The 12,268-nt window shown below is 48.4% G+C and overlaps 1 protein-coding gene across 7 annotated transcripts in view; it reads right to left on the reverse strand.

Moving 5' to 3' along the window:
• EXD3 (exonuclease 3'-5' domain containing 3) overlaps positions 1-12,268 on the reverse strand; it is a 588,712-nt gene that overhangs the window by 377,517 nt on the left and 198,927 nt on the right. For all 7 annotated transcript variants that reach the window (XM_050926488.1, XM_050926485.1, XM_050926483.1 and 4 more), the window contains 2 exons: positions 4,545-4,618; positions 2,480-2,518 (listed from right to left, as the gene is read on the reverse strand). In XM_050926488.1, coding sequence (XP_050782445.1) covers positions 2,480-2,518; positions 4,545-4,618 — 113 coding nt within the window. The remainder of the gene's footprint in view (positions 1-2,479; positions 2,519-4,544; positions 4,619-12,268) is intronic.

Genomic DNA, 12,268 nt, shown 5'->3' on the forward strand with positions numbered 1-12,268 from the left:
TGGGGGAGAGGAGCCCAGCATCCCACTGCTATAGTAGTCCAGGCAGTACAGAATCTTTTCTTTTCACATGAAAGAGAGGGGGCTGATTGAAGCTCAACCCCCAGTTGCTGTGATGAAGACAGTTACCAGCCATTCTGTACCATCTACTTGGAATGACCGGGAGTCATTCCTATTTTCACTCAGGCGCCCCCGACCAGCCTCACCTAAAGCCAGCCAGGCTGATAAGAAGGACGGTTGATAAGAAGGACAGTTATCAGTCCTAATGCACCGTCTGCCACCAGGGAGGGGAGAGGAGCAGATACTTCTCTTCACTGCTGCAGCATCGCGTCTACCAGCAGCATTCAGTAGACATAGGGTGATATTGAAAGAAGTCAAGAAATGATTTCTTTCCCTTTTCTTTCACGTGGGGGAGGGGAGTAAATTGACGAGCTATTCCCTGAACCATGCCGGACAATGTGTTTGAACCTACAGGCATTGGGAGCTCAGCCAAGAATGCAAATACTTTTCGGAGACTGCTGGGGACTGTGGGATAGCTGGAGTCCTCAGTACCCCCTCCCTCCCTCCATGAGCGTCCATTTGAGTCTCTGGCTTCCCGTTACGCTTGTCATGCAGCACTGTGTAGCCTGTAGATTTTTTTTTCAAACGCTTTGGCATTTCGTCTTCTGTAACGGAGCTTTGATAGAACAGATTTGTCTCCCCATACAGCAATCAGATTCAGTATCTCCCGTACGGTCCATGATGGAGCTCTTTTTGGATTTGGGACTGCATTGCCACCCGTGCTGATCAGAGCTCCACGCTGGGCAAACAGGAAATGAAAATCAAAATTTCGTGGGGCTTTTCCTGTTTACCTGGCCACTGCATCCGAGCTGAGATTGCTGTCCAGAGCGGTCACAGTGGTGCACTGTGGGATACCGCCCAGAGGCCAATACCGTCGATTTGCGGCCACACTAACCCTAATCTGATATGGTAATACCGATTTTAGCGCTACTCCTCTCGTCGGGTGGAGTACAGAAACCGATTTAAAGAGCCCTTTATATCGATATAGAGGGCCTCGTAGTGTGGACGGGTACAGCATTAAATCGGTTTAATGCTGCTAAAATCGGTTTAAATGCATAGTGTAAACTAGGCCTTAGCATGTCATTGCTGCATGTCCTTTTCATGCCATGCCATGAGCAATCCGTTCATAGGTGCCAAGTTCCTACGGCTGGATCAGAGCTGTGACTGCATAGTCTCCTCTTCGCACAGATCCAACAGATCCAGCAACTCCAGTGTACTCAAAGCGGGATCACATTTGCTGGAGAAAGCTGGCATAGACAGCTGGGAAGATGCAATGTAAACTGTCCACCCCGAGCAAACATGAAGAGGAATTTCAAAAATTCCTGGGGTTTTAAAGGGAGAGCGGTGCATGCCTGTGTACCTGGCTGCAGGGCAGTGGAGTAGGAACTGCTGACAAGAGCAATCATGATGGGCATTGTGGAACACCTCCTGGGGGCCACTTAGGGTGACACAAGCAAGCACATTGTCTACAATGACACTGCATCGCTCTAACTTAGTCACAAAAAGCTCTATGCCACTCATCGAGGTGGTTTTATTATGTCTGCATAGCAGGAGAGTTAAATCGGCATGGGGAGCATTGTTGTGTATAGACCGCCACTGTTTTGCCAACAAAACCTGACTTTTGTTGACAAAACTGTGTAGTGTAGACAAGGCCTGAGGTGGCAGAGGCAGGGAAACTCCCTACCACATCTTTAGACCCTTCATAATATGGTTACAGATCTAGAGACGCATAGGCACTGACTCCCACTCTACACAGGGTGTCTGTGTGTGTGCTCGACCTCTCCTCCGCCCCATGCCCGCCCCTACTCCACCACTTCCTCCAAGCCCCCACCGTGCCTTTTCCTTCCCCCACTCCACTCCAGACCCCACCCCCACTCCACCCTTCCCGCAAGCCCCCATCCTGCCTTTTCCTGTCCCTGCTCTAATGATGTTTGAATCATTACTATCTACTGTACCATGAGACCCAGAAACCATAAATACCTTACATTTATATAGTAAACCAGCTGAAAATTCTCAGGACAAAGATGTTTTTCTGACTGTGTTTACTGGTGGCCCTTGACAGTTGCCTTAGATAATTAAATAAATATCTGTAACTAGATAACCTCAGTATTTGCAGTGCTCAGCGTGTTTCCTACAGTAAATACAGAGAATCACAAGAGAAGACCACAGTAATCTTACCTATTTACCCTAGGTAAAAATGGCAAGTTTTTAAAAGCCAATGCATAGATACATACATACCCCTCACCACACACAACTGTGCCACATGTGTGTAGGCAGTTCTGACAAAGCTAAAAAGCTGTAATACTGTAACATATTGCAAATTCTTTTAACACCAGAGTGGGATATTTTTAAATGGTCTTAAAATGAGGTCCACACAAAGAAAGCTTAAAAAATAAATGGTAAGGGAGCATTTCACACTTACCTGAACATGATCGGCCCAATTCTCCTGAGTCATGGTTTTCTAAAAAGACCAAAAAAATCTCTAAAATATGTTTTTAAAGCATGTTATACACATCAAGTGGAAATTTAACACACAGACAGCATTTATGACATAGGAATGCAATCTGGTATGCACTGAAAATCTCCGGGTTCTCATATATCATCATGAAGGGCACATTAGAAAAATATTGCTTAGATTAGTTAATTCAGAGAAATGTTTGAGTACAGCACAAGATTATTATCCAAACCTCAATCTGCACTTACAATATGAAGGTGTAGCGAGGGGGCCCCACTCCCCCGCGCTCCTGAGGGACATAGGCCAGAGAAGATGCGGCCATGGGCGGAGGCCCCGCCGCCCGTCCCCGCGCCCTAGAAGTCAAGGGGTGGGACAGGAAGTCCAAGGCCCGTCCCGCCTGTCCCCGCCCCCCTGGAAGTCAGGGGGTGGAACCGGAAGTACAAAAGCCCGGCCCCAGCGCTCAGTTAGGAGGAGGCTGCCAGAGAAGGCAGACGCTAGGGCCCGGGCTCCGGCTGGGCCCGGCCTACCCCGTGCCCAGTACCCAGAGGGGTACTGGCCTGACCTCCCCTGGGGCCAGTACTCAGAGGAGCCGACTGAGCGGTCCGACGCTCGGCCTGTGGAGGAGCTGTCTGGACCTCCCGGTACCCCGAGGAGTGGACCGGATCTCCCGACACCCAATACTCCGACGAGTGGACTGGATCTCCCGACGCCAGACACCCTGAGGAACCCATGATCTGGGACCCCCCGGACTACACTGGCAGAGGGCAGGTACCCAGTGAGGGGGAGGTTGGAAGTGGCCCGGGGGCAGCCGACCGCAGTCGGGCTGCAGGCTCACCTGAGCCGATGGCAGTATGTTTCGGTCAGGATCCTCCACTGACCGCTAGCGGTGTTGACCGCTACTAGGGCCCCGGGCTGGAACGCAGTGGAGTGGGAGGGCCTGCGTTCCCCCTGCCACCTCTTCAAGGGTGGCAGACTCTCCCTCCCCTGACCGGTGGAAGCTATATACTGTTCCCCTGTGCTCAGCTCTGCTGACGAGGTCTGAGCCTAGACTGTGTGTGTTGCCCCGCCCTGCCTAAAGGCCTTGGCCACTTGCTAACTGTTGTGAGTTCACTCCGCCCCGCAGCAAGGGACGGACCCCGAGTCGACGGAGCGCGGTGGGCCGGTGTGGTTCCCCTCCGCCCGCAAGGAGGGTTGAGCCCCGGCGCCACACTACTACAGAAGGCCACACAGAATCCTATCCAGATCATACTGAAGCTTCTCATATACCTTATAAAATAGAGATAATCCAACCAGACCTACTTTGTAGTGGGTGCAAAACTACAGATAACTTCCAACTGCACAGGTAGGTAAGACTGCTGAAAACTGAGACATTGCTGAACTCAGTAAAGCAACAGAATACTTAAATTTCATGATGCTTTTAGCACACCCAACACAGACTCCCAGAAACACAGGAGACGCCTCCATGCCTATTCAGGCTGCTGCTGAGCAACTGAATACTCCAAAAAATGTTCACATTGGTAACACGGAGAAGCGCCCTCTAAAACATGAGTGTGCTTATACTCAGGGAATTAATGAGCTTTGCACAGGACAAATGGAAGGTACCCTTCCCCTGAACACCAGCCTTGTCTTTGTTAATGTACTTAGGATGACTACACTGCCAAACATGGTGGAACAATTCTGTCCTCCCTGAGACCCAAACTGTTGATTGGGAGAGCACCTCTTGCAGTTTACTGAACACCTTTAATTGCCACTGAAGTCAGTGGGAGCGGACGGCATTTGGTGCCCTGCAGGACTGGTCCCTATCATAAATATAATAGTATAATAAAACATACCCATAATTCTGCACTAGATGTATCAGTCTATAATATCTCAGTCCAAGCACTCGTAAGTGTGATTTGACTCTCAATGCCTTTCTGTATCACTACAGCATGACTACCCTCTACTTGCATACCAACCTCACGTTTCCAGCATCTCTATTTTATTGTTCAAATCACAACAAAAATAAATCCATACATACATTGTACAAACATACCTCAACAAACCTCTTGTAGAAGAGATATTTCAGAGATCCTAGGTGTCGCTGATTTATGACATTCGGACAGAGAGCTGAAACGAAAGAAAGGTCTTTAAGACAACACAACATATGCATTAAAACACAACATATGCATTAAAGAATGCTTGAAGCGTTCTTTTCTAGACAGTACTTTTTTTCTCCACAATATAAAAATCACTTTAAATGATGCAAACACAGAAAGACACTATCCACACCTGAAACAAAGAGGGCCAGAAGCATCCTGGCTTTGCCTATATTAACACTGCTAATTGTGTTTAAAACCAGATTAGCATTTGTAGTGTAAGCAAGCCCATAAATATATTTTGCAATTTGGCATGTGCTACTATAGGCAGTTTTCTGCTGCTGTGGCTGCTGCTACTGCTTCTCTCTCTCTCTCTCTCTTTTTTTTTTTTTTTTTTTGAGGGGGTGGTGAGAAAAATCATTTAAGCCTTAGCAATATATACACTGGACATAACATATATCTTAAACATCCAGGACACATTCCCATAGAGATGAAAATGTACAAGAATTTAAAAGCTGGGGAGCACAAATTCAAAGAACAAATTCAAAAGAAAATAGAATTATTAACACCCCAAGCAGAAAGTCATAGGTTTGCAATAGACACACTATACACATCTTTGATGCACCAAGATGTTCCAGTAGCAAAAACAAGCTAATACAAAAGAGTAAAGTCAATGGGTACATTTTCAAAAGCGCCCAAATGACTTAGGGTCCTAAATCTCATTGCCTTTCATGAGATTTAAGGTCATAAATCACCTTTAAAATGTGATTTAAGCCTTGTCTACACTATAGTTTTCTCAACAAAAGGCAGCTTTTGCTGACAAAACAGGGGAGGTGTACACTCTACAAAGCTACTTTTCGTGGCAAAACTCTGCTGTTTTGCTGAAAAAATAAAGCCACCTCAGCGAGAGGCATTGAACTTTTTGAGCAAAGTTAAAGAGACAAAACGTCAGCATAAACACTGCCGTTCATTATATCACCAGAACTGGCCTCACCCAGTATCCCACAATGCCCATCTTGACCACTCTGCTCACTCTTTTGAACTCGGCTGCCCTGCATCTAGCTATCATGTTCTTTGCTAAATTGGCATAAGTAAACAAATAATAACAACAGTAATTCCCAGTTCTTACAGAATCACAGAAATTTAGGGTTGGAAGAGACCTTGAGAGCTCATCTAGTCCATCCCCCTGCACTGAGGCAAGACCAAGTAAACCGAGACCATCTCCAACGGGTGTTTGTCCCACCTGGGCATAAAAAGTTCCAAAGATGGGGATTCTACAACCTCCCTTGGAAGCCTGTTCCAGAGCTTAACTACCCAAATAGTCAAAGTTTTTCCTAATATCTAATCTAAATCTCCCTTACTATAGATTAAGCCCATTACTTCTTGTCCTACCCTCAGTGGACATGGAGAACAACTGATCATCCTCTTTACAACATCCCTTAACATAGTGGAAAACTGTTATCAGGAACCCCTCAGTAATCTTTTCTCAAGATTAAACATGCCCAATTTTTTTAACCTTTCCTCATACGACAGGTTTTATCTTGTTTGTTGCTCTCCTCTGGACTCCCTCCAATTTGTCCATATCTTTCCTAAAGCATGATGCCAAGAATCGAACGATGTACTCCTGTCGAGACCTCACCAGAGCCGAGTAGACTGGGACAATTACCTCCCATGTATTTTATCTATGACATTCCAGTTAATATACCCAGCATATTAGCGTTTTTCATAACTGCATCACATTGGTGGCTCATTTTCAATTTGGATTCCACTATAACCTCCAGATCCTTTTATGCAATCCTACCACCTAGCCAGTTATTCCTCATTGTGTAGCTGTGCATTTGATATTTCCTACTTAAGTGAAGTACTCTGCACTTGTCTTTATTGAATTTCATCTTGTTGATTTCAGACCAATTCTCCAATTTGTCAATTCATTTTGAATTCTAAGCCTGTCCTCCAAAGTGCTTGCAAGCCCTCCCACATTGGTGTCACCCACAAATTTTCTAAGCATATTCTCCACAGGGGGACCCCACTACATATGCTCTTCCCAGTATGACAGAGAACTATTGATAAATACTCTTTGAGTACATTTCTTAAACCAGTTGTACACCCACTGTATAGTAATTTAATCTGGATCACATTTCCCCAGTTTGCTTATGAGAATGTCATGTCTAGGGCCCAACCAAATTCATGGCACATTTTGGTCAATTTCATGGTCATAGGATTTTAAAAATAATAAATTTCATGATTTCAGTTATTGAAATCTGAAATGCCATGGTTTTGTAATTGTAGGGATCCTGGCCCAAAAAGGAGTTGGGGATGGAGGTGCAAGGTTATTGGGTGCGGGGGGTTGCAGGACTACACTTACTTCTGCTCTGCTGCTGGCAGCAGTGCTGCCTTCAGAGCTGGGCAGCTGGAGAACGGCAGCTGCTGGCCGGGAGCCCAGCTCTGAAGGCAGAGCTGCCACCAGTAGCAGAGCAGAAGGAAGGATGGCATGGGATGGTGTTGCCACCCTTACTTCTGCGCTGATGTTGGAGGGGCACTGCCTTCAGAGATGGGCACTCGGCCAACAGCCACTGCTCTTCAGCTGCCCAGCTCTGAAGGCAGCACAGATGCAAGGGTGGCAATACTGCGATCCCCTAAAATAACCTTGTGACCCCCTCTGCAACTCCTTTTTGGGGCAGGACCCCCAATTTGAGAAACACTGGTCTCCCCATGAAATCTGTATAGCATAGGGCAGGGGTCCTCAACCTTTTTCAACAAGCTATACAAACTTGAGGGCCTGGGGCGGGGGGGAGGTAGGAGAACACGGGGCTCTGGGCCGGGAGGGATGACCCTTGGGCATAGGCAGATTGACTTCTATTGGGGGGGGAGGACTGGCAGGGCTTGAGCCACCTCTGCACAGTGGGGTTCAGGGAGGGAGCACCCCCCCACACCTGTCTGGGACATGGGGGGGCTACAACTAAAAATATTACTCAAAAGGGGGGGACTCAGCTCAAAAATTTTGAAAACTGCTCAGGATGAGGGGAGGGGATAGCCAGGGGCTGTGTGCAGGCAGGGGGTAGCTCAGGGTGCAGGCAGGGGACGGCTGGGGCTGTGTATGGGTGGGGGTAGCTCAGGGTGCAGGAAGAAGAATAGCTAGGGGCTGTGTGTCAGAAAGGCTCCCCCTGCGGTGGCTGTTCCCCAAGGGCTCTGCTAGCCCCAGAGCTCAGTCCCTCCACCCAGGCGGCTCTTACCAGTTGCCTGAGCAGTCAAAGAGGGCTGAAAGCCGCAACTCCAGGCACCAGCAGCAGATGGGAGAATGCCACAGCTGCCCACTCCATGGCACCACCTGCCAGAGGAGCAGCTGCCCCGCACTGCCTGGCTCTGGCTTCCCACCTACAACCTGGCCAGAGGGCTGGGCTGGGCCTGAGGAGGCCTGGGGGAGAGGAGAAGCTGTGAGGGGGATGGAGCAGCCCCCAGACTGCCCCACTCTGGGAACGGCACTGTGGATTGGGGGGCCAACGCCCTTGTTCTCCCCCAGCTGTGCCCATGGGCTCACAGCTTCTGCCCATGGGGAGCACCAGGACTTGGAGCTTCAGTCCCACATGGCTCCCGGCTTCAGCAGGACGTGGGGAACCCTGGGGCTCCTGGATTCAGCCGCACGCTGCTCCTGGCTTCGAGGGCAGGGGGTCCCTGCTGGTTTCAACCCTCCACACCACTCCTGGCTTGGGGAAGGGGGAGCACCGGTTTCAGCCCCACTCTGCTCCTGGCTTGGGGAAGGGGGACTTCAGCCTCGCGCCACTCCCAGCTTCAGCCCCGCAAGGGGGTGCTGGGGCTCCTGACTTCAGCCCCACAGGAGGTGCCAGGGTTCAGGGCACCGGGTGCCAGCCACGGGGCCCTGCAGCCTCCCTGAAAAGGCTCACAGACCCCAGTTGAGGGCTGCTGGTATAGGGTAAAAGCACACAAAAGACCAGATTGTATGCAAAGAGACCAGATATCACGGACCGTGACGCATTTTTCATGGCCGTGAATTTGGTCGGGCTCTAGCATGTGGGACCATGTCAAAAGTCTTACTAAAATCAAGATATAGCACATCATCTGCTTCCCCCTTACTCACAGCCAGTAACCCTGACAAAGGGCTTGGCTACACTCAGAACTCCAAAACGCTGCCGCGGGAGCGCTCCCACAGCAGCGCTTTGAAGTGCGAGTGTGGTCGCGGCACCAGCATTGGGAGAAAGCTCTCCCAGCGCTGCACCTACTCCACCTCCCCGTGGGGATTAGCTTACAGCTGCGCTCCCAGCGCTGGGGCACTGTTTACACTGGCGCTTTACAGCGCTGTAACTTGCTGCGCTCAGGGAGGTGTTTTTTCACACCCCGAGCAAAAACGTTGCAGCGCTGTAGAGCGTCAGTGTAGCCAAAGCCAAAGATGGCAATTGGGTTGGTTTAGCATGATTTCTTCTTCACAAAATCATGCTGGCTACTCCTTATAACCCTATTATCCTTCAACTGCTTACAAGTTGATTGACAAATTGTTTTAGTAACTTTAGGCTGACTGGCCTATAATTCACCGGGTCCTGTTTGTTACCCCTTTTAAAAAGAGATGCTATGTTTGCTCTTCTCCAGTCCACTGGGACATTCACCTATTCTCCAGGAGTTCTCAAAAATTATTGCTAACAGTTCTGAGATTTAGATTCAGATTCAATTAAGTACCCTAGGATTAATTTTCATCAGACCTTGCAGACTTCAATATATCTAATGTACCTAAATATTCTTTAATTTGTTCTTTCCCTATTTTGGCTTGTGTTCCTTCCTCCTTGTTGTTAATATTAATTGTGCTGAGTATCAGATGAGCCATAATCTTTCTGGGGAAGACAGAAGCGAAACTGGCATTAAATAGGTCAGCCTTCTTGATCTCACCAGTTATTAGCTCTTATTCCTTAGTCACTAGAGGATCTATACTTTATTTCATCTTTCTCTTGCTCTTAATGTATTTGAAGAACCTCTTCTTATTGCTTTTTATGTCTTCTGCTAGTTGTAATTCCTGTTGTGCCATAGCCTTTCTGATTTTGTCCCTGCCTGCTCATGCTATTTATTCATTTGTACTCCTCCTTAGCAATGTGTCCATCTTTCCACATTTTGTAGGATTCCTTTTTGATTTTCAGGACATTATAGAGCTCCTGATGGACTCATATTAGCATCTTACTATTCCTGCTATGTATCAGAGGGGTAGCCGTGTTAGTCTGGATCTGTAAAAGCAGCAGCGAGTCCTGTGGCACCTTATAGACTAACAGATGTTTTGGAGCATGAGCTTTCGTGGGTGAATACCCACTTCGTCAGATGCATGTAGTGGAAATTTCCAGGGGCAGGTATATATATGCAGGCAAGCTAGAGATAATGAGGTAGTTCAGTCAGGGAGGATGAGGCCCTGTTCTAGCAGTTGAGGTGCGAAAACCAAGGGAGGAGCAACTGGTTCTGTAATTGGCAAGCCATTCACAGTCTTTGTTTAATCCTGAGCTGATGGTGTCAAATTTGCAGATGAACTGAAGCTCAGCAGTTTCTCTTTGAAGTCTGGTCCTGAAGATTTTTTGCTGCAGGATGGCCACCTTAAGGTCTGCTATAGTGTGGCCAGGGAGGTTGAAGTGTTCTCCTACAGGTTTTTGTATATTGCTATTCCTAATATCTGATTTGTGTCCGTTTATCCTTTTCCGTAGCGACTGTCCAGTTTGGCCGATGTACATAGCAGAGAGGCATTGCTGGCATATGATGGCGTATATTACACTGGTGGACGTGCAGGTGAATGAACCGGTGATGGTGTGGCTGATCTGGTTAGGACCTATGATGGTGTCGCTGGTGTAGATGTGGGCAGAGTTGGCATTGAAGTTCGTTGCATGGATTGGCTCCTGAGCTAGAGTTACTATGGTGCGGTGTGCAGTTACTGGTGAGAATATGTTTCAGGTTGGCAGGTTGCCTGTGGGCGAGGACTGGCCTGCCACCCAAGGCCTGTGAAACTGTGGGATCATTGTCCAGGATGGGTGTAGGTCCCTGATGATGCGTTGGAGGGGTTTCAGCTGGGGACTGTATGTGATGGCCGGTGGAGTCTTGTTGGTTTCTTTCTTGGGTTTGTCTTGCAGTAGGAGGCTTCTGGGTACACGTCTGGCTCTGTTGATCTGTTTCCTTATTTCCTCGTGCGGGTATTGTAGTTTTGAGAATGATTGCTGGAGATTTTGTAGGTGTTGGTCTCTGTCTGAGGGGTTAAAGCAGATGCGGTTGTACCTCAGTGCTTGGCTGTAGACAATGGATCGTGTGGTGTGCCCAGGATGGAAGCTGGAGGCATGAAGGTAGGCATAGCGGTCAGTAGGTTTTCGGTATAGGGTGGTGGTAATGTGACCGTCACTTATTTGCACCGTGGTGTCTAGGAAGTGGACCTCCCGTGTAGATTGGTCCAGGCTGAGGTTGATGGTGGGGTGGAAGCTGTTGAAATCGTGGTGGAATTTTTCCAGAGACTTCTTCCCATGGGTCCAGATGATGAAGATGTCATCAATGTAGCTTAGGTAGAGAAGGGGCGTGAGTGGACGAGAGCTGAGGAAGCGTTGTTCCAGGTCGGCCATAAAAATATTGGCATATTGTGGGGCCATGCGGGTGCCCATAGCGGTGCCACTGATCTGGAGATATATATTGTCATCAAATTTGAAATAGTTGTGTGTGAGGATAAAGGCACAGAGCTCAGCTGCCAGTTGTGCTGTAGCATCATCAGGGATTCTGTTCCTGACAGCTTGTATTCCATCTGTGTGTGGGATGCTCGTGTAGAGAGCCTCTACATCCATGGTGGCTAGGATGGTGTTTTCTGGAAGGTCACCAATGCATTGTAGTTTCCTCAGGAAATCAGTGGTGTCACGGAGATAGCTGGGAGTGCTGGTGGCATAGGGTCTGAGTAGAGAGTCCACATATCCAGACAGTCCTTCAGTGAGAGTGCCAATGCCCGAGATGATGGGGCCTCCAGGATTTCCGGGTTTGTGGATCTTGGTTAGTAGATAGAATAACCCTGGTCGGGGCTCTAAGGGTATGTTGATTTGTTCCGGTGTTAGTGTAGGGAGTGTCCTGAGTAGATGTTGCAGTTTCTTAGTGTATTCCTCAGTGGGATCTGAGGGAAGTGGTCTGTAGAATTTGGTGTTGGAGAGCTGTCTGGCAGCCTCCTTTTGGTAGTCAGACCTGTTCATGATGACAACAGCACCTCCTTTATCAGCCTCTTTGATGATAATGTCTGAGTGGTTTCTGAGGCTGTGGATGGTATTGCGTTCTGCACAACTTTGGTTATGAGGCAAGCGATGTTGTTTTTCCACAATTTCTGCCTGTGCACGTCGGCGGAAGCATTCAATGTAGAGGTCCAGACTGTCATTTCAACCCTCAGGAGGAGTCCATGTGGAGTTCTTCTTCTTGTGCTGTTGGTGGGAGGGTACCTGTGTATCAGTGCACTGTTCAGTGTTGTCCTGAAAGTATTCTTTGAGTCGGAGACAGCGAATGTAGGCTTCCAGATCACCGCAGAACTGTATCATGTTGGTGGGGGTGGCAGGGCAGAAAGAGAGTCCCCAAGATAGGACAGACTTTTCTTCTGGGCTGAGTTTGTAGTTGGATAGATTGACGATATTGCTGGGTGGGTTGGGGGTACCACAGTTGTGGCCCCATGTGGCAGGTAGGAGTTTAG

The sequence above is a fragment of the Gopherus flavomarginatus genome, chromosome 17, assembly GCF_025201925.1.
Source record: "Gopherus flavomarginatus isolate rGopFla2 chromosome 17, rGopFla2.mat.asm, whole genome shotgun sequence".
Classification (NCBI taxonomy): domain Eukaryota; kingdom Metazoa; phylum Chordata; order Testudines; family Testudinidae; genus Gopherus; species Gopherus flavomarginatus.